This window comes from Musca autumnalis, unplaced genomic scaffold (assembly GCF_047663935.1).
Source record: "Musca autumnalis isolate F117 unplaced genomic scaffold, ASM4766393v1 scaffold_3, whole genome shotgun sequence".
NCBI classification, from domain to species: Eukaryota; Metazoa; Arthropoda; class Insecta; order Diptera; family Muscidae; genus Musca; species Musca autumnalis.
In genome coordinates this window covers 158,285,197-158,310,848 of record NW_027411866.1, presented here as the reverse complement: position 1 = coordinate 158,310,848, position 25,652 = coordinate 158,285,197, and the positions used below count along the sequence as shown (strand labels likewise).

General features: G+C 35.1%; 3 protein-coding genes and 2 long non-coding RNA genes across 6 annotated transcripts; 4 read left to right on the top strand and 1 right to left on the bottom strand.

Moving 5' to 3' along the window:
* The first annotated feature begins 434 nt into the window (after window positions 1–434).
* LOC141396527 (uncharacterized) lies at window positions 435–2,966 on the top strand. The gene is made up of 3 exons (XM_073972073.1): window positions 435–719; window positions 801–1,183; window positions 1,615–2,966. The coding sequence occupies exons 1-3, from the start codon at window positions 588–590 to the stop codon at window positions 2,645–2,647; spliced, it is 1,548 nt and encodes a 515-aa protein (XP_073828174.1). The 5' UTR covers window positions 435–587; the 3' UTR covers window positions 2,648–2,966.
* A 1,211-nt stretch (window positions 2,967–4,177) lies between these two features.
* LOC141396526 (uncharacterized) lies at window positions 4,178–6,840 on the top strand. The gene is made up of 4 exons (XM_073972072.1): window positions 4,178–4,418; window positions 4,592–5,000; window positions 5,595–5,809; window positions 5,875–6,840. Exons 1-4 carry the CDS (start codon window positions 4,293–4,295, stop codon window positions 6,700–6,702), a joined length of 1,578 nt encoding a protein of 525 aa, XP_073828173.1. The 5' UTR covers window positions 4,178–4,292; the 3' UTR covers window positions 6,703–6,840.
* A 3,426-nt stretch (window positions 6,841–10,266) lies between these two features.
* On the top strand, window positions 10,267–19,607 carry LOC141398008 (uncharacterized). 2 transcript variants are annotated; one of them, XM_073975110.1, is made up of 6 exons: window positions 10,267–10,772; window positions 11,402–11,743; window positions 11,839–12,283; window positions 12,420–12,777; window positions 12,839–13,042; window positions 18,885–19,607. In XM_073975110.1, exons 2-6 carry the CDS (start codon window positions 11,618–11,620, stop codon window positions 19,495–19,497), a joined length of 1,746 nt encoding a protein of 581 aa, XP_073831211.1. In that variant the 5' UTR covers window positions 10,267–10,772; window positions 11,402–11,617; the 3' UTR covers window positions 19,498–19,607. The 2 variants fall into 2 exon arrangements, with proteins under 2 accessions (XP_073831211.1, XP_073831212.1); XM_073975111.1 differs by lacking the exon at window positions 18,885–19,607 and adding an exon at window positions 18,055–18,706 and having other exon boundaries at window positions 10,477–10,772.
* Window positions 19,608–22,669: 3,062 nt separating this feature from the next.
* On the bottom strand, window positions 22,670–23,980 carry LOC141398019 (uncharacterized). Its single transcript, XR_012411590.1, has 2 exons — window positions 23,733–23,980; window positions 22,670–23,651 (listed from the first exon to the last, which is right to left on the bottom strand). It is a non-coding gene; the product is annotated as an uncharacterized lncRNA (long non-coding RNA).
* Window positions 23,981–24,399: 419 nt separating this feature from the next.
* LOC141398017 (uncharacterized) lies at window positions 24,400–25,218 on the top strand. Its single transcript, XR_012411588.1, has 2 exons — window positions 24,400–24,983; window positions 25,040–25,218. It is a non-coding gene; the product is annotated as an uncharacterized lncRNA (long non-coding RNA).
* The last annotated feature ends 434 nt before the right edge of the window (window positions 25,219–25,652 follow it).

The following is a 25,652-nucleotide window of genomic DNA, read 5'->3' as shown; positions in this document are numbered from 1 at the left end:
GGTTAACCTTCTTTATGAGGATTTGTTTGAAGTATATACAATGGAAATGACATTTGAAACCCAGACCCACTGGGTTAACCTTGTTATATATAAACGGCCTATAAAATAATTTCATTAGAAGTTTGAATTATGTTCACTTTGAATGAGCATTATTTCGTTTAAGGTGTGATTTTTTCTATTTCTCCTAAAAAAAAACAGAAACGTTTAAAAATTAGAATAATTTATATACTTCGTATACGCTTTTCATTTTGAAATGACGTGCATCTTCTTTTAAATTCCGCCATTCTACCGATATTCGTCGCTAAAATTTTTGTATCGATAACATTGAGTTACAGAATAGCACTTTCGGTAATTCAACCGAAAATTTTCGTTAATTATCAATATCGGTTCGGTAGAAAAAAAAGTTACAGAATCCCACTACAGCTGTCTATTTGCAAAATTACGATTGTTTATATTGTAATGCTATCAATTCAAAGTGAATGGAGAAAAACCAAAAAAGTGTTTATAGTGAAAATTTTATGCGAAGCCTCTTCTCGTTTAATTTATTATTTAAAAGAAAATTGAGAAATAAAAGTATTATTTAAACAATGAAGTGTGAATTATGCCTATGTCCTTTACGAGGGACGACGACAAAATCCTATCATATTTATGAGGAACTCGTTGATGATAAACATCGTTTACGTTTAGTTGATGTAATTGAAAAATATTTACAAATGGAGGTGAGAGTTTATTGGGACACAACTTGAAATGAAATGAGATACGAATTATAATTATGTTAAATACAATTTAATTTTGTTAAGGTAAAACCCAATGGATACCAATCAACATTATTATGCCAATCATGTTATACACATTTGGATGATTTTCACAAATTTGCCTTGTTGATAAAGGAGCGACAGGAATCGCTAACAAATGTCAATATACCCATAATTAAATTGGAAAGTTCTTCCGATGAAGAAGATATAGAACAGGATGACAATGGATATATACGGGACTCGGATGTTGTAGTTGAATTCAATACAGATGACACCGAGAAACATAATGGAAGTGGAACTTTTAGACAATTTGGGGATGATGAACTATTGATGCCAATAAATGGCTTTCAAAGTAATACCAACAACTACAACAATTACCCGTCATTTGGGCAAATATCATTGGCGCCAGGAGATGCTTTAAACTTTAGGTAAGGAATGCGTATTTTTGTGGTTTATGTTTTTTATTTTAGGGACTCAAAAGGGATTATTTTAAAACTTACATTTGCATTTATTACCGACCTTCCATCGAAATTTAACAAGGCTTTGCTCTATTTTAGTAAGATCTCTTTAAGACATTCTCCTATGGATAGATGTCAAATACAAAATCTTTTTTTGTTCCACAAAACTCAAATTTACACTTGATGGCCGGTTTTCGTTCGTGATTTGAATGATTCTCTTATGGACAGATGTCAAATAAAATCTCTGTTGATAGGCTTACTAGGTCTTATTCATCAACACAAAGAAAGCAAATAAATGCCAATTATACATATATTGGGGATTACATCTATTTGATTCCTAACACAATACACTATTTCACAATAATTTCTAATATTTCCATTTTTTTTTTTTTTTGTTTCAGGACAAAGATTGCTTCAAGAGTGACACTTCCTCCAGTACGTAAAACTCCGTATAAAACTCACTCACCCGAAGATCGTTCCAGAATTGTTGAAGCTGCAAATCGTGGAGATGATTGGTCAGTATTAGCTTCGGAACTTGGTGTTAAATATAAAACTGCATATACCTGGGTTTCGACTAGTCGCAAAGAAATGTTTCTTAAGAGTGGAAAAATTTCCTTTACCGAAGACCAAATCAAAACAATTATCCAATGGATTGAGGATAATCGCCAGTTAACATTAAAGGAAGTTGTTGCTAAAATCAAAAATCACTTTAAAAAAGATGTATGCGTCTATTTTGTTGAATGCACTTTGGAAGGGCGTCTATATCAACATCAGCGACCTCATGACTATCTCCCGCATCTTATGAATACTCTAGAAAATAAAACGAAACGTTCCGAGTACGTTAAAACGCTGGAATACTACACCATGGAAAATAATAAAACCATTATTTGGTTGGGTGAAACTGTATTCAAAATGTTTTGTCGCCGTGCTAAAGGTCGTTTCACTACAAATTCTTCATTTTTTGCCACGTGTGATCCTACACTGTATATGATGGGTGCCATAACACAAGAGGGTGTTATTGGTTTTAAACGTAGTCGTGAACGTTTACGACCAGAGGAAATCATTAGAAATTGGTTGGAGACGACAAAATTTGATGTTACTAACTTAGTTATAGTGTGTGATAGTGATCGTTGTTTCTCCGAGCTGGATGAATACTTTAATAATTCCGAAGTAACACTGCTGTTATTAAGTCCCTATTCCTATATGTTAAATCCAATGGAAAGTATTTGGCATAGTATAAAAGAACGTGTTAAAAGTCCATCGAATGTTTTGCACTACAATCCTAATGATATGAAAAATCAGCGTTTGATCTTTGCTGAACAATGTATTGATGATTTGCTACCCACAATAACAAAAGAAGACTGTATTAAGGCAATAGAAAAGGTGAAGAAATGTCATAACGATATACTGGACATGCAGGATATGCCAGTTTAAGGATGAAGAAGAAGTATTTATCAATAGTTACTAAGCAACATAATTTCTGTAGATATGGAAAAGTATATATCCTGAAATTGATTTCCACATTTTGGATGTGTGACAGTTTGTAATGTTTTCATTTGGTGTCACATAACATTCGTTAGATATATTTTAGCTAATAATTATGTTTAAAAATAATTTATAATACGCGCTCTTATCCCAAATAGATTTCTGTGTATACATAAGCTAGTATATAATATCTTTTAAAAATTAGTTATAAAAGAACGTATTTAATGTAGTAATATATACATAAATAAATACAATTTAGTACAAATTATTTTTTCGAATTTGAGTTTAACCAACTGTCCACAGTTGGGAAAATAAAAACAAATTACCCTACCATAAAATAATTGCATAAAATATTGTATTCCTTCCAGATCCAACTTAATAAATTGGGGGGATTGAGGACTTCTCCCTATGGACAGTTGCAACAAAATTCGGCTAAGCGATTAAAACTTTTTTAAGTTGTATGTTTCCCTAAGTGGACGGATTTCGGACGGGGATTTAAGACTTTCTCCAATGGGCTGGTGCAAAAGTCGGCTACGCGAACAAAAGTAAAATGTCAAGACCCATAACTCGGGAAGTATGGATTTCTCTGGGAATGCTATATATAGTTCAGATAAGGGTCCCAAGACTATCTATGAGAAAAAATTTATCCAAGGGGTAAACAATATAATGGTTTTGAAGCAAGACATTTCCGAAATGTCAAGGCCCATATCTCGGGAAGTATGAACTTCCCACAGAAAATCTATGCCTGTTACAGAACCTGCAAGAATCTACAAAAGTTTACTACGATAACAATTTTTCCTTTATGTTATCGAAGAAAATAGTAAAAATTAGTAGTTTCTTGCAGTTCTGGAACAGACCAACTATGGAACAAGTGTCGTTTAGGGGCACCTCTCGGATCGGTCCGAAATTTTTACCATAGGTAGCCCTTGGGACCCTGAACACAACGATATATAATTTTCCGGCGGGAAGTCCATACTTCCCGAGATATGGGTCTTGACATTTCGGAAATTTCGTACTTGTTGTTGTAGCAGCATATAATGCTGGGTTGGCAGCCGCTGGCCTAATCACTTTGGTTTCGGGAAGGACGGACTTCCCCCCGGAAAATTATATATCGTTGTATTCAGGATGCCAAGGGCTATCTACTGTAAAAATTTCAGCCCGATCCGAGAGGTGCCCCTAAACGACATTTAAGCCCCCCCAACTATAAATCGTTGTTGTCATGGTACCATGAACTACCTATGATAAGGATTTCAGCCCGATACGAGAGATGACCCTAAACGACATTTAAGCCAACCGCTCTTTCTCTTTATTGTGTAAAATATCTCAAAAGACAGTGGTACATAGTTTAAAATTTATTTCGATTTTCGACTTCAAACAAATCAAACAAATATCGATTTGCAACGAAAGTCGATTACACGATTTTGACAAGTCGCAACGTAAAACGATAGCAGCAAAGAATCGACTATTCGATACATCGATAAGTCGAAATTCGACTTTTGTATCCCTACAACAAACAGAAAAAGGGCAAGCATTTTATTAAAATTCGTAAATATTTTCCAAAAAGGCGGCAAAACAGGATAAATTTCGGTACATAATGTACTGTCGTTTGTGCCTGTGTGAGCAATCAGAGGAATCTTTTATAGATCTCTTTCAAGATATCGATGGTGACGAGTGTGGTCTTGATTATATTAAAATAATAGAAAAGTATTTGGAAATAGAGGTAGGTTGTTGATTTGCGTGTTGGGTATACCAAGCCAAACAGTGTGTCGAGAAATTGTTGTCAAAAATGTTGTTGATGCAAATGATTGCGGAAAACAAACAACGAAAAGAATAGTATAAACAAATATGAAATTTTTGCAAATATTTAATCCAATCCATTTTACCTTGCCCTAGGTCGCTCCCGACGATGTCGTGTCAACAGCAATATGTAAAGACTGTCATAACCAGTTGGAAGACTTCCATACGTACCGTCAAATTGTCGAGGAAAAGCAGAAAACGATATACTGCACTATAAAGCAATCGAGAATTAAGACAGAGCGTCACGTAAAGGATCACTTGCTATTAGCCTTAGAAGAATTCATAGTACCGGAACATGGTGATAGTGATAAAACAGGTGGTGATGGTTGGGAAAATCAGCAGGAGGTGTTGGAGGAAGACAATGATGTTCCCATGGTTATAGCAAAAGAAGAAATACATGAGAGATCAACACAGGAACAGCATGGGGATTATAGCGAAAATAAACAAACAAATTCGAGAACGAAGCACAATGACCCTTTGTTTATTTGTGATCACAATTCAGGAGGTAAGTACATTTCACCAACTATGAACGTTTTAAGTAGGCTTAAGCAAAACTCGGATAACCTAGCCATTTTCACCGATGGGTCGACGATGGAAGAAGGAACGGGAGCTGGAGTGTACATATAGGAACAAACGTAGCGATAAGTGCAGGTTTTTTCAAATTGAAGTTTTTGTAGTGTTGAAAGCTTTACAGCTGTTAGTGGGATTACAGGTGGAGTGGTCATGATATATGTAGACATCCAGACTGTTCCTTAGGCTATGGGTCATTCTACACATATCTGTTTAAAAAAAATTGCGGTAGAGTTGTTACATTTTTTGGGTACCGGAGCAATGCAATGTAGTTGATGATCTAGCAAGACGGGTCAGTCTGTTCATTGACAAACTCAACAAGTTCTACTTTGAGAAAAGCGTAAGGATCTTAAACGTAAAGCATCCAGGTCAATTTGGGCGGTAATCTTTGATCGAAGAACGGTATCCCTATTCTTACTTGTGAATCCGGAGGTTATTAGTGGTCAAATTCAACAAGTTTAGCTGCGCATACAACCTAACCTAATCTACTTAATTAACAACATAATCTATTCTCCATTTTTCTCGCTAGAAATTGTGGCTACCAAGAGCAGCGATAAATTGAAAATGTTCACAAATCGAGTACAATTTAAACGATTAATTGAAGAGATGCAAAAACATCCTGAACTTGATAGCTGTCGCAAAGGTACTGAGGTAACACCCAATTTTAAGGATCTATGGGATAATCTGGCTAGAATTCTAAATACTCTAGGAACAACAAGAAGACTTGGTGATGGTTGGCTTAAGGTATGCGATATGAAGTTTTCAAATGTAATAGAAATTATAATAAATAAACTTTTTTTAATTTTCAGGTTTGGCGTGACTTTAAATTTAAAACAAAGAAAAAAGTAGCAGCCAATAAAGCAGCAGCTAGTAAAGGTAATCCACCAGTATATAAAATTTCTCCACTGGAGCAAGATGTGGCGGAAATGTTTGAATGGCTACCAAAGACATCGAAACACGAAAAAAGGATAATACAATTGCAGCAGCAAAAGCAAAACGTGCAAAAATCCAAATCTAATAAACTCAGATATTTCGTCAGCAAGAGGAAGCCAGAAGAAATAGAAACAGCAACAACATCTACAGCCACCACCACCACCACCACAACTATAGAAGCAATGCCAGTCTTAAATAAAGATTATGAAATTATACAAATTGAAGCGCCAGTACAAATGGAAAGCACCGATATAGTATCAGATAGTTATGTGGAAGAAATATGTCCAAATGAAACACTAACAACATCGACTAATATACAAACACATGACGAAAGTTTTGATCATATAAAACCTAAAATTACCATTAAATGTCAGAGGGATTTAACAGCAACGCCAATAGAAAACAAAAAAATATTTATTTCCTCATCCAAAGACCATGAGAATGTCGATAGTTTTAATGAAAAGTTATATAATAGCGAGCAAACGGACATACTAAGAGAACTGTATGAATTATTGACATCAGTGAAACGCAGCCTAATGGAATTAAATAATTACCAAAAGAAAATATTATATTTGAAAGAGGCAAAACTGAAATTGTTGCAAGCCAGAAATCGACGAGAAGAAGAAATGCATCAATGTGAATTGAAACTGAAAAATATGGAAATTCGTATTAAAGAAAGAGAGTATCAAAATTTATGTTTATAAATTGCAATAAAATGCAATTAATTTTGATGTATGTATAAAAACGCTAAAAGTATGTACATAGTTTGGTACATTATTTATTTTTTAAGTTTTTAAATAAATAAGACGACGAGAGACAAGTCTTTAGTATATTAACATAAAGGTCGAAGAAAATTCAATATTTACGACAAGAAGTCTTGTCACAAATCTTAAGGGAATACATTAACTCACTTGGGCGGGTAAGTTCAAGACATCACAGTCAATGAAGAAGAAGTGAAAAAAGTGGAGGTTTCTAAGCAACTATAAAATTACAAATGATTTATCTTGGTTCCTCTTTCAACATATGTGCGTAGTGGCCTACCCCTGCTGCCACCTAGGGAACTATTTTTTCTAACGAAAATGATATAAGAGTCTGCACCTGTGGCGGATGTTCCCGTCGGACCACGGTACAATTACCCAGGTGGTGGCATCGTAAAATTTTGAATGTTATGTCAAAACTTTCTTTTTGTTGTTGGGGAAATTACAACACAAATAATTTTTTATAAAGGGAGTTGACTTTTCATATTCGATCAGCTGGTGTGATACCACTACCTGGGTTATTGTGCCATGCGTCGGACTTATGTCCATATTTACATTAGGCAATTTTCCTTGCGGCAATTGTCAGTTTATTGGAGAGAGGGGTGAGGCATATGGTAACCCTTTGCCTGTCAACACCCTCTCTAAGTCCCAATTTACATTGGGCGAGTTTACTTGCGGCAATTGTCATTTTGTAGGAGAAAGAGGTGAGGCATATGGTAACCCTTTGCCTCTCAGCACCCTCTCTCACCTACAAACTGACAATTGCCGCAAGTAAACTCGCCTAATGTAAATTGGGACTAACCAACAAACTGACAATTGCCGCAAGGAATTGTCCAAGGTAAATTTATAGAAGGTATGTGCATGAATTACAACAACTAACAAATTTACAAAAACAACATTGTTGGTATTGAAAATTAATTGTCAAAGAAAATATTGAATAATAGGGTCGTTCCAAACATTTCCTTAGGAAAAACATAAATACATTTTGAAAATCCTCCAAAATAGAACAATTTAAATGAAAATGTAAATATAAAGCATTCAGAACTGTCGTAGGTCATTTTTACTACAAGTTTAGGAAGAAAAACAGTATTTTATGGAGGCAAATTTCGAAGTTTCAAATTTCATGAGTAGACCCTATTACATTTTGAAAACTAAATTTACAAAAAAAGTAAGAATACAGCTGATTGTCACTTCTACCTTCTATAAATGTACCCTGGAATTGTCTAATGTAAATATGGACTAATTAACTATAAAAAAAACATGAAAAAAAATCGGTAAAATTGAAATGCAAAATTATGAATGAAAAGTTCAAATAAAAGTTGACATCACTATTCCTATCGGTAGAATTTTACAACTATCATTTTTTGTCGCTAACTTACCGATAAAATATCGTTAATTAACGAAATTATAAGCATTTTAAGTTTACCAATGAATCAGCTCAGTTATGTTCAAACACAATCACGAAACCGCATTCGCATCGGTCACACTGGAAGACGCGTACAGAAGGAGGAGCATCGACTTTGCTTCCGAAATTGTTCAGACGTGTCGGACATCAGACATTTGGTTTGCAGGGTATTTAATACAGGATAGAAATCAAAACAATTTTGATTTTGGAAATGAAACCCTTTCAATCCGATGAATTTTGTTTATTTTCGAAGTATTCAACAAACAGTTTTTGAAAACAACAAATATTTTATTTAAAAACATAAACTAAAAGTCCGGGGCTCAATTCTGTTTTTATGAAAATAATTTATAAAGGAAAAAACTGTCAAATGAAAAAAAATATAAAGAAAATATTTTTCATTTCATTTTTTCAAAGAACAAGAATCCAGCCCCTGTTTTGGATGAAAATTTCTCATTTTTTTTAATATGGATTGAAGGAACGACACACACTATTCAATCACACACGTACACAAGGGGTTCATCGGCAGCAGCAGTTTGTCAGTAAATGTATGGGCCACATAAAACCGGATCGAGTGATTCATATTCGGATATACCATCCGATTTCTTATTAAATATATTTTTATGCAGCTTAGAAGTTTTTTTCCTTTATTGTTCCTTTTGGGAGCATAGGGCTTCTACAAGAAAATTATATCTTATTTTATCGATACATATTGTTTTTAAGTCATTGATTGATATATTAATTCTCGATAATTCATTTTGGATTGTTCTGCGCCATGTATTTTTTGGATGTCCTGGACGTCGAGATCCTTGAGGGTTCCATTCAAGAGCCGCAAGAGAAATACTGGTGACCGGCTTTCTTAAAGTGTGCCCAATCCATCTCCACTTCCGTCTAGCGATTTGCTTTGTAATAGATTCTTCTCTCATCCTGGTATGTAAATCTATGTCCCAATTTACATTGGGCGAGTTTACTTGCGGAAATTGTCATTTTGTAGGAGAGAGAGGTGAGGCATATGGTAACCCTTTGCCTCTCAGCACCCTCTCTCACCTACAAACTGACAATTGCCGCAAGTAAACTCGCCTAATGTAAATTGGGACTATGTTTGAAATAGTGTTTGGCCAAAATATGCCATAGATTATTCGGAGACATTTGTTGATGAAGGTTTGCAGTTTTTGGGCTAACGTTTTTGACATGAAGTACCTGTTCAAATGACAGGATGTTGTAGAATTTTAAGCATTAAGCTCGGATAAAGTTATATTTTTTTTATATAGCCGGCCTTCGGCCGGGTATTTAAGACTTTCTGCTATGGACAGGTGCAACTCTAGGGCAAGGAAACAAAATATATTTAATTTTTAATTAATTTTTCGTTAGAAACAATCTTAATGACCTAATGATGCGAGTGAAAAAGGAAAATGATATTTGCCTCAATAGGCAAAAATTCTCAAATAAAAATATCTTTAAAATTTAAAATTTTTCTCTAAGTAGCCCATGGTAGAACAAATATAAGGTAAAGTAAATACTACAACTCAACAACAACCACATAGAAATTTGTCTTTTTTTGTAATGTTAGTGTCAAACATATATGTAAACAAAATAAGGAAATGTCTATAAATTATTTTAATTAAAAAACTAATCACTTTTCACATTTGACTGAATTTTTTTGAAAACATCAATGAAAATTCGTTACATTTTCAATTTGAATGTTTCCACATCATTTCCCTAAATGCATAATTTCTCGCAGAAAGTAGAATTCTTGCATTAATGTTTGGGCTCGCTGGTAATTCATCGAAAAAAGAAAAGCTGGTTCAATATTTTGTTTTTTAAATCAAAGAAGCAAATGTTTATTAGGGCTTTATTTTTTCAAATTTAACAAAATACCTCACATATTAACGAACGTTGTACCGCCCTCTATAAGCGGTGTTTTATTATGTCGATGTCAGACTGGCAAGGTTTCTTGAAACCAATTTCGTTAAAGTTTCTTTTCAAGTTTCGTTAGTGTCCACACACGTTAACGTGAAATTTCATATTTTTGCATGTTCTTTTTATTTCACCTTTCGTGTTTGTTTTGTTTCTCATTTAAAAATTCGCCAATAAGTACAAAACAAACCAAAATAAACTAAAAACAACACAAAATCAACAAAAAAGGAAATTCTTTTTCATTAATCAACTTTTTTTTATTAAATTTAAAAGTTATTTTCTACTTTTTCGTCCTTTAATGCTTGTTTTGTTGTTAATCGTCTGCTTGAGAAAATAAAATGAATGAAACCCGAATAAAAACCAGCAACGAATAACAAGAAGAGGCAACGCAACAAACACAGAAAACCATGTACATGGGTTTCACTACTTCATACCCCTCGCCTATAAACTTGACGTCGCCATGTTGAAAGAAGTCATTCTGGGAAATAGTTTTTTTTCGGAATGATATATTTTTTCCTCAAAAAATACATACGTTCGTTGAAAAAGAAATAAATACAGTCGGACCTCGATTATCCGTGATGGTCGGGACCGGAGGCATTACGGATAATCGATTTTCACGGATAACGGAGGCAATGTTTTTATGCAGTTTTTGAACATATTTTTAAGTAAAACTGGCCTAGTATTGTATAATAATAAAGTAAGTAATTTTTGTAATATTTCTAAAGGTAATCTACAAAATTTTAAAATGATACATAATACCATCTTCCGATTCATCTGAATTGACTTTGTCCCATGGTTTTTGTAATACCATTAATATACAAATTGTGTAATATGGGAGAATTTCCAGTTTTCTTTTGTTTACCTTTTGTTTGCTTAATCAAGTTTATTCGAAAGTGTGCTTTTACTCCCGGATAATAAAGTTTATATCGAGAAATATAGGAAATGGAAAAAAGACCAATATTCCTTAACTATCCCGGATAATGGAGGTTCCCGGATAATCGATTCACGGATAATCGAGGTTCAACTATAAAATGTCGTATGGAATTTGACACTAACATTACAGCCCAGTTCAGTCAGCTGGGTATTGCTGTTACCTTTTATTGTTCTACCATGCTTATTAGCCAACATTTAATAAGGGAATTTTCGGAACTGCAGAGACCCATATATCGGGAAGTATGGGACTTTACATATATTTGTGATTAGGGCAACGAGACCTACCTGTGGAAAAAATTAGGTTCTGATCCGCTTAATGCTTAAACTCATCATAAGCCGAATTTTATTCAGTTGACTCCAACATTTGCACTTTTTTCAATGATCTCCATCTAGCAAAAGAGGACCGTACGATTATAAAGGGTTAATAAAAAGGTAAAAAAAAAATCTATCTGGCAACCCAATATAAATTGACACATCATATGCTGCTATCATTTCGCTGTGATTAAAAACGTCAGTAAGAAGAAAATATACATATCTTACGTTCTGGCTGGAAAAAGAATTAAAAATTGTGTCAATATTGCTTAAAAAGCAGAAAAATTACTGATTAAAATGGTTTGTCGTTTATGTCTAAAGGACGTTCCTGATGAATCGGTGATAAAATTATATAATGATATAATTCCCACAACGGATTCAATCGAAATGGTGAAACTTATTGAAAAGTATCTAGATATTGAGGTTGGTAGAATGTTATAGTTGTTGTTGTTAATAATTGCATTACGTTTGATGCATATTGCTCTTACTTTATAATTGCTATGGTTTGTTATCAATAGGTTAGAGAAGATGATATTGTCTCGACAACTATATGTCAGGATTGTCATGACCATTTAGATGATTTCAATAGATTTTGTAAGGATGTTGCTGAAAAACAATGTACGCTACGCAACGAATTCCTTGATGTACATCTTAAAGTGGAGTCTCATTATGATGATAGTCAGGATCATGGACAGGATCTGAAAAAGGATGACAATAAAAAGGAAGTGGTGGAAGAGGTTGGTGCGGATAATGGAGATATTTGCGATTCTAAGGAAATTGAACAGGCTATGTTTGAATGTCCAATTGATTTGCTTAAAAGTGAAGTGGATGATAATGAGAGAGAAGAACGAGAAGAATTTGTAACGGATGTGTTTGAGGATGATGTAGAACTAAATAAGGAAGAAGAAGATGCTTTAGCAGATAGCGGTGATAATGATCCAGTGGATATGAATACATCTGAAGGTATGGATAAATATATATTTCATTTCATTTCATTTATTTCATACATAGTAATGCATAAGCTAAACATAGCCAACATAATTATATATATAAGTACGCAACACCTCCATGGTTGAGTTTTTTATGGAATTGTTTTCAGATGACATGCCTTTGAGTAAACTAAAAGCTAGAAAGAAGAAGAAAAATGCAACCACAACTAGAAGAAAGCGTACAAAAGCCAAACCCAAGGATGATGCCACCACCGTCAAAGAACCAAAAGAACGTAAAAAGAAAGGTGAACGCAAGAAGACCATGTCTGCCCAAGAGATAATAGCTACATCTATGGAACTGAAATGTGACATATGCCAAGTTCAAGTAAACACATGGCGAGAGTTGAGACAACACTTTTTGTTGGCCCACACCCGTACACCGTATATAAAATGTTGTGATACCGTTTACGAAAAACAACGCCCACTTGTTGAACATCTATTGTGGCACAAAAATCCAGATTCATTCAAGTATTTTGTTTACAATATTCATTTTTAATATTTTTAATCTTAATTTCTTTAATTATTTCAGATGTAAACTGTGCAATGAAGTATTTTCCAATTCAAGAGATTTGACATCTCATATTAGCAGTCAACATCCCGATAATGTTGATTTACTAGAGACCTATGAATGTGAACATTGCTTTAAGCAATTCCGTAACTATAGCATATTCCAAAATCATTTACGTACCCATAGTAAGGATAAAGATGTTGAATGTCAAATATGTAATAAAAGGTAAGTTGAAACCAGTCATATTAATGAGAGTTGCCAATCCGTTTCAGAGGGATAAAGTCAGTGATTTTATTGTGAACACTTTTTGTTTATTTCATTGCAATTAATATATTGAGTATTATAGCCATTAATTTTCAACATCACATTTGATTGTTCTTCTGCTTGAAGATATAAATATTCTAATGACTTTATCCGTGTGGAACGGACTGTAAGCTTAGAGATTTTTAAAGTGATTAGTATTGCGTTTAAATAGTTTATGTATAAATTAGAGCTCCTTATCTGAACAAAAATTCCCCGTGAGTTTTCCACTTTCTGCCTCAAGTAGAAACGGAGATTTTTCGTCCGGAATAACCCCCCATATTTTAATTTGTTATATTCAATAAGTCATTCACCCTTATTACGGTTGGCGTTGTCGTATCCAAAATTGCAAGCTGACGTGTCGTAACGTCTAATTGGTATTATGTATGTTTTTGAACAAAAAAGCAAAAATTTCAATTTTTAAAGAATTCTTTTGGTAACAAACATAATTAGAATTATTAGTAGATCATTTTTAAACTTTTAATTCAGAAGAAAAACTAACCCTATAGTTTTTACAATCAAATTAAGTGTTTGGCGTAGACGTTTTTGTGGTCGTTGGCGTAGTCGTTGTCGTAGGGATATTTGTTGGTACCACGTAACATTTACGACAACGACAATTTTTTTCTCATACAAAATTTAAAAAATATATATTTTTTAATTGTAAAACAATTCGTTTGAAATCATCTTTTGAGCAAGAACTAAGAAATTTACATTGCATCAATCGTTATATGAGTACTCTAACAAATTTTCAATAGAAAGTTTGTCATCTGATAAAGACACGAAATTTATCTTACGCAAATGAATCAAAGTAGAAAAATTTGTATTTATTAAAGTTATTTTCCAATATATTTTAAAAATCATTGCCAAAAAATTCTTTTGAAATTAATTTGTTTTTATTTTTATATGCTGTCGTTTACAAAATCGGTCACGACTCTTTCCTCGTATTTCAACGCCATACGTAATACCAATTTGTCGTGTTACGCCATACGTAATACCGATTTGTCGTATCAAAAAAAATAAATGTTGTATTTAAACCAAGAAATGCGTTCTGGAAATTACAAATGTATTTCTTTCGATTTTTTAAGGACATAAAATGCTATAAAAGACAAAAAATGTCGTTGTATATAATTTTTCATCATATAAAAATGTATCTTACGACTGCGCCAACGTCTACGCCTACGACAACGTCTACGTCACTTGAACGTCTACGACTACGCCAACCGTAATAAGGGTGATTGTATATCTCCCAATTTATGGATATAGAAGCGAATTACTAACTGTTATTGTGGAAAAATTTTCTATATTTAATTTTTTTTTTACAAATTTATAAAAAAATTCCAAAATTAGTCGATTCTTGTAGTTTCTGGAACAGAGCAATTAATGAAGCAAACTGGGGTTATTCTTAATACAAACTCACCGGGAGTTTTTTCTCTCTGCCGTTTCAAATTAACGTAGAGAGTGAGAAAACTCACGAGGAGTTTTCATTGAGATAATTCATTGATGTTTCTAACCCAAGCCATATTTTGTGGCTTGAAATTTTTGAAAAACCACAAAATCTGTGTGGTGACGTTCAGATCAGTACTGGGAATTGATGATTTCATTACTTACAACTGAGGAGGATGTGTCGTGACATCTGAAGCTATAGCTTTCAGTGCCTTCGCCCGTTGTAATAAGTTTCATTATCCATTATTGTTTTACATATTTTTGAAGCTACAAAATGTGTGGACTTTAAAATGTGGTTGGTGTAAAAGATTTACTGTTTTATCCATAGTTGCATATCTGCAATTGCTAGAATTTCGCGTTGAGATGTTATACAGTGCCCGAAATAAAGATAGGTACACATGTACATTTCTAATTTTTTCATAATTCAGATGAATTTTATTGCATTTTTAGTTTCAAATTAGTCTCCAAATTATTTTCAAAATGCAGATAAAACTAACACTTTAAAAAAGTTTTCAAGAAACTAATTTTTAACAGGGAAGAGGAGGCAAAAATAAATAAATCTAGTTTGTTAAAAAGTTTCATAGGTTAGGTTTGGGGATGTGTGGTCAATATATATATATATATATTGACTACGCCAATCGGAGACCTTTCGGTCCATTGTGATCATCCATAAAGAAAAAAAGAGGTTCAGAATTACCTGAAAAGACAAGAGAAGAGAAAAGAGAGAAGAATAAAGAAAAAAGGGTGTGGTTTGGAAAGTAGTAATAAATGAATTATTAAAAAGAAAAAATGAAGATATAATAAAGAAAGAGAGGGTGGTTTATTTGGCGATGGTGGAAAAAACTATCAGAGAAGTAGTTACGCTTATGGGTCGCGCCGTCCCAGCCAATTCAGATTTTTGATGATGTTGTTTATGATTGTTGGTTCCATGTTTGAGTAGAAGGTTAAGCTTGGAGGAAAGCGTATTCCTGTTAATCTATATCGCTTTCGAGTTAACATCGGGCAACGACATAAAATATGCTCGATCGTCTCCGTTTCCTCCTCATCTTCCCAGAGCCTGCAATAGTCCATGCCATCATCCTGCCATTTGCCGATAAAAGCTCGGATGTTGCAATGGCCGGTAATGACTCCCGTCAATACCCTGATTTCTGATTTACTCAAACTTAAAAGTGAAGTTGTTGTTGTTGTTGTAGCAGCATATAATGCTGGGTTGGCAGCCGCTGGCCGAAACACTTTTGGTTTCGGGTCAATCCGGTACGTAAGAACCCGCTGCCGTGGGATTGTAAAAGTGAAGTTGTTCTCTTTGTTGAAAGATTCGGTGATTCGGTGATAGCTTGACTTGTTGATTGAGATCCATGTCTTGCCAGTTCATCTGCCTTCTCGTTTCCCACAATGTCACAGTGTCCCGTTACCCAGCAGAGTCGGACAGCGTTAGTGAGGTTCGCCAAAGCAGTTCTACACTCAAGAACGGCCTCAGACTTGATATTGGGGGATTTGATGGCTTTAAGAGCCGGCTGACTATCAACGAAGATAGTCACCGGTTCAAAGATTTCAGCATCCAGACTTTTTATCAACTCTGCGGCCATTTTGATCGCGAAGATTTCTGCTTGGAAAACACTACAGTCGCTGTTCAACCTATATGAGTATTCGAGGCAAAGCTTCTCGCAGTAGACGCCAGCTCCGGTACCTTCTTCCATCTTGGAACCGTCTGTATAGAAAGCCAGACCGTCCAGAGGAGGGTTACAACGGATCCAGTCATCTCTACTAGGGATAACGACCTCAAAATCATCAAATCTATGGATTGGTGATAAGTAGTCGCTGAATTTCTCCTGCTGATTCAAGCTAAGGTTTGGCCCTAGCTCCCGAAGAATGCATGCATTACCATAGGTGCTGTCACGCCAACGATTCAATTCATGTAGCCTTAGGGCACTTCGTGCTGCTTGACCTTTGATGCTAAGTCTCGTGGGCAAGAGGTTTAGCATCGCATTCAGAGCTGCTTGTGGTATACTTCTAAAGCTCCAGTTATCAGGATCGAGGCTGCCCTTTGCACCTTGTCTATGTTGCCAGAGTTCGATTTATGTCGAAGCGCATGCCACCAGACAAGACATCTATAGGATAGGATGGGTCTCACAACAGTATTATACAACCAGTGTATAATAGCTGGACCCTCAACTTTTCCCAATCGAATTCTTACATGAATAGAGTGCGATCATACCTCTCTTCGTCCGTTCCTCGACGTTCCTTTTCCATCTCAATTGAGAATCCAGGATTGTACCTAGGTATTTGACCTAAAAAAAGTTTCATAAATTGGGCGTATATTTAAACGTCAAAAATCTTCGAGAGTTCTCCAACACTACTTTGACGGCAAGAAATAAAATTTCGCACCAAAAAATAATGAAAAAAATGTAGTAATTTTTATTTTGCAATAAAACCAAATATTTTATATGTTGACATCATGGGTAGTTCCTAACTCCAAAACACAAAATTATAAAATCCAATAAAAGTCCTCTGAATTATGGAAAAATTAGAAATTTACATGCGAACCTATATTTATTTTGGGCACTGTATGTCATTACGCTTGGTTTGATACAAAGCCACAAGTTTAAAGGTCTTAACACTGTGATTCGAACTGGGAAATTGAAGAGATTCGCTTTATATCGATCAAAGTTCTTTGAGTACTTATTTAACTCTAACTCTAACTAGTATTTAGAATTGGGAACCTGGTAAGATCTAAGTTTAGTCTATGTAACTATTTTTTCTTAGTATGTAATATTTAGGACAATCATGAACATTTCGTTCGGAATTTTCCGCACGAAAAAAAGTTTTAAAAAGTGAACTTCTTTTAAAATTAATATTTTAAAACACTGAAAACTACTAGAGTCGCTTTATTATGGAATATTTGCAAAAAGTAAAGAACAACAACTCGCCTCGGATCGTTTGAAATTGTTCGCAACAAGTTTTTCTAGCGACGGCGAAATATTTTCGGGACAAGTCCATACTTCCTAAGATAAGCCTAAAAGATCCAAAAGGGTTGCTGGTGACATCCAAACTGGGTGAATATTCGTTGGCTTTGGCCCATTGAGAGGCTAAAGACACGTTATGCTGCCTTGTTGGCAGTATCCTCGTCTCCCCATGTATATTCGTTATCTAGACGAACAGAATTTCTAGGGTAATATGAATATATAACATTTAAAGTAAAACGGTAGAAGTCCTGGTTTTTGCATGTTGATATCTTTTTTGGTGTCTCATATGTAACCCTTGCAGATTACTTGAACAAATTACTCTTGGGAATAAACACTATAGCACTAATTTTTCAAAGCACATAACATTAGTAAAAATAATTACATGTTATCATTTATAATTATATATGTATATCTCACCGTTTCATATATGTATGTACGATTTCTTTTATATGTATGTATGTATGTTAGTCTATTGCAATATAATGAAAAAAAATTAAACAAGTAAATGTATACCCTCCTACCCACCTACAGATTAGAAACCGAATATCAATTACGCCGTCATATTGATTCCTTTCACAAGGACATGTCATTGCATATTTGTGACATTTGTGGTAAAAAATTCAAATGTAAAGATTCCTTTAAACGACACTATCAGGTGCATCAAGGCATCGTTGAACCGGCTGTACAATGTTCCATATGTAAATCATGGCTTAAAAATCAACACAGTTTACGTATACATCGTTTCGTTCATGAGGAACATCCCAATTCGTGTAATGTGTGTGGAAAATTATTCAAAACTCGTCACACATTGCGCCGGCATATGAAGTACTGGCATGAGCTGGAACGTAATTTACATTGCACCTATTGTGATAAGGTCTTTCGACAACAGCGTAACTTGGAAGAACATATGGCCACACATACGGGAGCCCAGTTATATACATGTCCTCATTGCGGCAAAGAATCACGCTCGCGTTCGAATATGTATGTACACATAAAACGAGTTCATCCCAATGAGTGGTGGCAATCGAAAGTGGAACGTTTAAATTTAGATCCGAATACAGAACATCCAGAAATAGAAAAATATCGTCAACAACAACATGATGTTTTAAAAATGTATGATAATTTTTTGTGTAAATAAATTAAGCTGCTGTTTTTATAAATGTTGTTTAATTAAAGAACAAAATTAAATTTGTTTTATTTGCGTATAAGCAAACAAAGGGTGTATAATTACATTAACTTTACCGCATGAATTATACTAAGTACTATGTTTAGTTTCAATAAAGTTTAGTAATTTGTTGTTTGTCACTTTTAATTGTTAACTGCATTTTTTGTCTTTCTCACACAACTAATTTCCAATGTAGATGTTCAACAATATATCGTCTTCGCAATCACATCCAATCCGTGCACAATAATATCTATCAACATATTTGTGATATTTGTGGTAAAAAGTTTAAATCGAAGCCCGCCTTTCAAAAACATTACGATGAACATCAAGGCATTGTGGAACCAGCAGCTCAATGTTCCATATGTGGAGCATGGCTTAAAAATAGCTTCAGCCTCAAAGTTCATTTGACAATACACGAAGATACGGAATTTCCCTGCGATATTTGTGGAAAACTGTTTCAAACAAAAAAGAATTTAAGTCGCCACAAACGTTATTGGCATCGTTTGGAACGAAACCTAAAGTGTAGTTATTGTGAAAAGATATTTCGTGAAAAACGTAATCTGGATGAACATATGGCAACACATACGGAGACCCAACTTTATGCATGTCCACACTGTGGCAAAGAATCGCGTTCTAAATCGAACATGTATGTTCACGTGAAACGTCAACATCCTGAAGAATGGTTAAGATCGAAACAGGAACGTTATAAAATCAAACAAAATCCCAATAATAATGAGGAGCAAAAAAAGACTGTTTTGGCAGAAGGAGAGGAGCAAGTAATTTCGGTAGCTGTTGAAACTTCGGTGTAGGAAGATGAGGAAACACAAGAAACTAAACAGTTTGAAATTGTATTATTTGATTTGACGATTTTTTTTAGTTGTAAGAATGTTAAATATACGGTCTAGTTTTTTTACATGAACTTAAATGTTGTTTTTGTTATTGTTGGCGAATTTAGAAAATTTAGAAATCCATTTTAGGGACTCCACTCATATATTTGTAAAATATAAAGCACCGCTAGCAATAGTCCTCCAAATACATATTTCGAACATTTAATGGTCATACCCAGCAAAAATTTGGATCCGGTAGTCATTACGTAACCCCTTACAAAGTAATGTAAACAAGCTTCTTTTCGCATTACAAGTAATCTGAAAAGTAATGGGTTACTTCTTAAAAAATTTACAAGGCAAACCTACTTACTTTACTCCTCACTAAGTAATGACGACGGTGGCACAGTGAGTGTGTGTGTCCGACTATAAATCCTACGGTTGTGTGTTCAACGCTCACCGTCGGCACGCGAGTTGTTTTAATTAAAAAATAACAGTTCGTGGTGCACATGTGTACTGCATATTTAAGTTCTTAAGCAACCCTTAGTCTGTGTTTAGACACACAAATTTCTCGGGAAAGTAAATTGAGTTTTTGGGAGAGAGCGGAGAGGAAAGAGCTCCTCAATACTCTTTCCAACCCCCTATTGCCTAAAAACTGAATTTAGTTTCCCGTGTGTCTAAACACGGACTTAATATTCGTGTGCGTGGCATAGTGTGTAGTGTCTTTGGCTAGAAATCAGAGGGTTCGTGGGTTCAATTCGGGCAGACAGCGAAATAAAATAAAAGTAAGAAGTGTGATGAAATTAAAAACAAATTCTCTACATCAACTGTTCTAAAAATAGATTTTTTTCACCTTACTTTTTAACTAGAATAACTAGTTATTCTAGTGGTCATAAAATAACTACAAATTGAGTGCGACATGCCCTTGTAAAAATAATGGGGAAGAAGGGGGGTTTGAGAGTAGTTACGGCTGCCACAAATCCCTTACGAGTACATCTTTAATTTGGGAGCCACCGTGGTGTAGTGGTAAGCACGTCCTCCATTCACTCAGAAGGTCAGCGGTTTAATCCTTGACCAGAACATCTAAATTATACGCGTAATGCTGGCTTACATTTCCCGAGTATTTCAGCCATATAAAGAGGAAGGGACTGTGGAACTAAGGCAACATTTTATCCGTGCGGACCAAGCAAATTGATAGCTACATATTTGCAAAAGAAGATGATCTTACGAGGAATAAATGGATACTGGTTTATACCGTCATTTTGACAGTCTGTAACAAAAGCTGTGTCCAGGCAAACATATATTTCATATCAATTCAACAAACGACACAGCTTCGTAACCCTTAAACTGGGTACTTTTTTGAACCATGGGTAAGCCGATAACCAAGGTTTCAATTCAAGCAAGAGTGCTGCACAGAATACCGTAGTAGCGACGACAGACCTATAAAACGATAGTGATTAGCTTCGTATCGTATTAACATTAAGTCAACAGATAGGAGCGCGCAAGGAAAAAACTCACTAGACAATCTGAAGTAATGAAATATTGGTACATAATTAAATAATTCGGTCCTTCAGATACTGACGAAGCTATGGTATAATACACCAGCAGTGGCGACAGGCCTATCAAACGATCGTGGTTAGCTTCATCGTATTAACTCTGAGGACTCAAGAGTTCGAGAAATTACTGTTGAAGCATTGGAAATTTTTATATGTTTAAACAAATTGTGGGCAACAGTTAAATTTATCGGGGAAAGAAGGATGATACAACGTTTACAACGTCGTATAACATTCCTCCCATCCGAGCAGGCTACACCACAATTTACGATCAGCGATGTTATCGAACGTGTGAAATCATACAAACCGTTAGAATTACAAGGAATCTCTATGTCATGTTTATGTAAGTATTTAACGAGTATCCTAATATGTCATTAATTAAAAATATGGTATCAAAAGATTATAAAATCTAGCAGAGTAGTGTCGCTACTGAATGCGTGGGTGCTAGCAGAGGCGAATTGCACAGACAAACCTTTCTTCAGTCGCCATAGCGAAGGCTCTTCACTAATCCTCCTCATTGGAGATTGTACATAGCACATACCACTCTGGAACTGAACTCGGCCGCGCTCAACGCAGTTCTTTCATCTGAGGAATTCGCCTAAATCCACTGCCATACTTTTTGCCACTTTGATGTTTGCTACGTGTAGCATTTTCATTTTTATGTATCAATTTAGGAAATAAAATAATTTGACTTACCTTTATTTTTGTTGTTGTTTAATATTTCCCAAAAGGAATTATAGATTTTTTGAAACTGACGACTAATTTGATATGCGTAAGGATGGGTGTACAACGGACAACAATTATCAACACTATTACCGACTTCAAACATGACTGCGTTCTGGTTACCCAGCAAACCAATCGTACCGATATCGTAACGAAATCGGAACAAAATTCGAACGTTACGTCCGATATCTGATCCGAAATCGTAACGATATCTTAACGAAAGTTGTATGAAGTGGTTGACATAATTTCGGAACGAAATGTCGGAGCGAAATCGGATCGATTTCGGTCAGAATTCGCAACGAAATCGGAAGAAAATCCTTGGGAAATTCGGAACTCGAATTTTTTCCTCCGAATTTTCGTATAGATTTCTGAACGATTTCGGAATAATGTCGTATGAAAATCTGAGGTATCTTCCGAACTTTCGTAAAGATTTCTGCACGATTTTGGAATAATTTCGCATGATTATCGAAGGAAAAAAATTTTCTCTGATGCCTCTTTTTTTATTGATAAATTTTCCCTGTTATATTTTTTATTGGAAGATTATAATTTCAAAGATATCTAATGATTTTTACTGTTGTCATCATTTTGTAGAACAATTGTTATGTACCTCCTTCACGGCGATGATTCTTGGCTTGCCAACTAGCTCTTTCGTCTCCTATGGTCATGGGAACTCAACCCGCCGAATCAATCCCAGAGGACTAACATGATTGTTGAACGTTCCACAATAACATGCCTAATTCGCTCTTCATTTACACGGGGACCTCCCTTCCATGGTCCGAAGGCTCCCCTAATCTTCTATTCGGACCCCAAAAACCACACACCACGCTCCTACACTTACCTCATCCAATCACCTTCCACTCAAATTGACTTAAACAACCATATTTATATACCTTCACAGAACATTACACAAACATATTTTTATTAAAAAAAAAAAACATTTAATTTTATAGTTATTGAACAAATTCTTAAATCCTATGCTGTTAACAATCTTTCCAAGTTTCCAATTAGAAATAATACTATCTTTCGCAATATCTTCAATAACGGCTCATTTGGAGTCAATCATAGATCCTAGAAATTTTTTTAGTCCTGCAAATTCGCCTTAATTAATCGGCACACTTTAATTCTTTACCTTCGACTAATGGAGCTCAATTAGACGGAACTACAACCACTATGTTGTCAAACAGAATTTATCTGCAGTCCTAATATCTTTCCTATTTCTTTGATTTACTCAGCCTGTACACTACCTCTATTTTTCCGTGTAGTATTATTCCCTTACAAAAATAAGCAATTTACTTGAACGAAAACTTAAACACTATTATGACCTTATTTAATATGGAATACGCTTTCTTTTTATCATCAAATGCTCTTCTTTTATATGTAAATATATTATTTCCTCTTTCAAACAGATTTCTTTTCTAATCGATATTCTTTTTCTCTTTTAGCAGCTGAAATCAACGCTCCAGCTTGTTATAATCTTTTTGCACTCGACCAACAAGGACGGACATACACATTAACGGTAAGACACTTTACCTTATAATCGCCTCTTTCGGTATACTGATTGGTTTGGGTTTTTATTTTTAGCGCACCTTTCAATCAAAAGGAGGGGCTATCACATACGACTGGAGTGGTTCTTTTCTCGCACAATACACTTGGCGGGCCAATAAATATTTTCTCCTTCCTGGCCTTCAGACGAGAATCGTAATTTCCTGTCTCCAACCAAAAAACCCATCAACGCTCAAAACATCCAATATAGACACAGTCGTGTGCAGACTATGTGTATGGAGATAAAGTTTATGCACTGGCCTTTGTCAAAATCAATAAGAAGGCCAGTGCAACACCAAATCAGCAGTTCCACGGCAGATTCTTTAAATAAAAAGAACAAAACACCACAAACACCACAATCAACAACTGTAACAAAAGCTACACCAGTTTTTATTTACTCACAATAAAACGTTTATTACTTTGAACTAAACAATTTGTTTACTTTGTTATGTTATTGCCACTCTTGGTTATATCTGTTTGGCACTTATTAACACTGACGAGGATTTAGTATGTAACGTCCGCTGCTGCAAAATGACGGTTTGTCTATCTCTCATCGGCTATTTATAAGGGTAGAATATTCCCGCCAAATGCTATTTTTCCCGAGAAAACCATTTTTATTACCAATTTTCCTTTACCTTTTCGTTTCATTTGGAATTTTCATGGCGGTTTTCCATTTTTTTATTGACATCAATTGTCAGCTTATTGTGAATTGTCAGGATACACTCCACAACACACAAAAAAATAACTGATCTCCAACAAATCGTACGGTTTCATTCAAAATTTCAGCCCCTTACGCCTAACGCCGGCAATTTATGGTATTTGGTGAAAATTCCCTATTACGTCATTAATCCCATCAATACATCTATATAATTATTTTTGTATAGGAGGATATTTTTGCTTTCGCTTTTTTTCTAAAAAAACAATAATTATTTTTATATACGCCTACGCTTACGTCGGAATTTACGCTAAGTTCCGCTTGAAATTAGGTGTCCCTTGTATTCACAAGTAATTGTTCACATGGATAATCGGTACCTGAATTTCAATTAATGCATATTCCACATCACTCGTTGTCAGAATTTTCTGGCCTCTATGAAAAAGCACACGTGCAAAGAAAAGAAATTAACAAGAATTGCATTTTATCTATGGGGAACACGAACTTTTCTGCGCCGCCAACCAACTATAAAAAAAAAAACGAAATCACAGCTTGTTTGGTCTTCATGAAACGCAGCATGTTTAACAAAAAGAAAGGAATAATACGAATTTTGCAATACCACAACCGCTGCACATATATTGTGACGCCACTAAACTTATTTGTGGACACCCCACACTCCCTCTACTGAATCATTAATCAACGTCATGTCCCCCTTGGACATACAATAAACTGGCATGTAAGTTGAATAATTGGGAGGCACTCCAGCATGGGACTCATTTATGCTCTCATCCTCTTGCCAAGTCCGACCACGAGCCGCCTGAATATGATCATTAGGGGTTGGTAACATCACCAGCTGAGGAGCCCCGCTTGACCATGCAACAAAACTTCGAGGTCTTAGAGGTCACAATGAAGACATCGATGTGCATGGCAGTACGTCTACGTTCCACGTGGGGAACTCCCACACCCTGCCAGTCTCATGCCGGGCACTATGATTGAAGCCTGTAAGTAAAACTGGTTATATTTCAGCGACTACGGCATTAACCTATCGTTTCCCTAGGAACGGCGCCTTTTTGCATCTTGCAACGTGAATTTACCCCCAGTTCTATTTGCGGTATGTGGATGTGTGTCTATGTGGTGTTATGTGCCTCACCGATGTTTTATGTAATCTAAAGGTAGCATGTCATAACCATCCAATGTTTTTATTTGCTCAAAATAGACTGTTCTAATACATGTGAAGTGTGTGTTATTTATTCATTTGGTTCTTAGTGACAGTGTTTATTTTTTTGTGTTCGTCCTTCTTTCCAGAATTATTCCTAACATAATGAATTGAAGGTTATTAATTAATTGTGGTCGTGCATACAACACAAAGAAACAAAACCCGATCTGTCGGTGTTTTTTTTTTATGACATCTGCCCCTAAATAATATGCTGTTATGTCTTCCAATCTTCAGTGCTTGCAATCTCAATTTGACCGCTTTCAATTACTAAGACCCAACGGGCTGGAGACCCTAGTTAAGTTACTACTTTACAACTTCCTACAGTTCACTTTGAAACTTTACTATGTACCTGAGTATTTTTGAACATATATATTCAAGGAGAATACTTCAGTGGTCTCAAGCAAGATATCCTTATAATGTGATGCCGAACCTGTCAGAATGGCATGGCAGATTA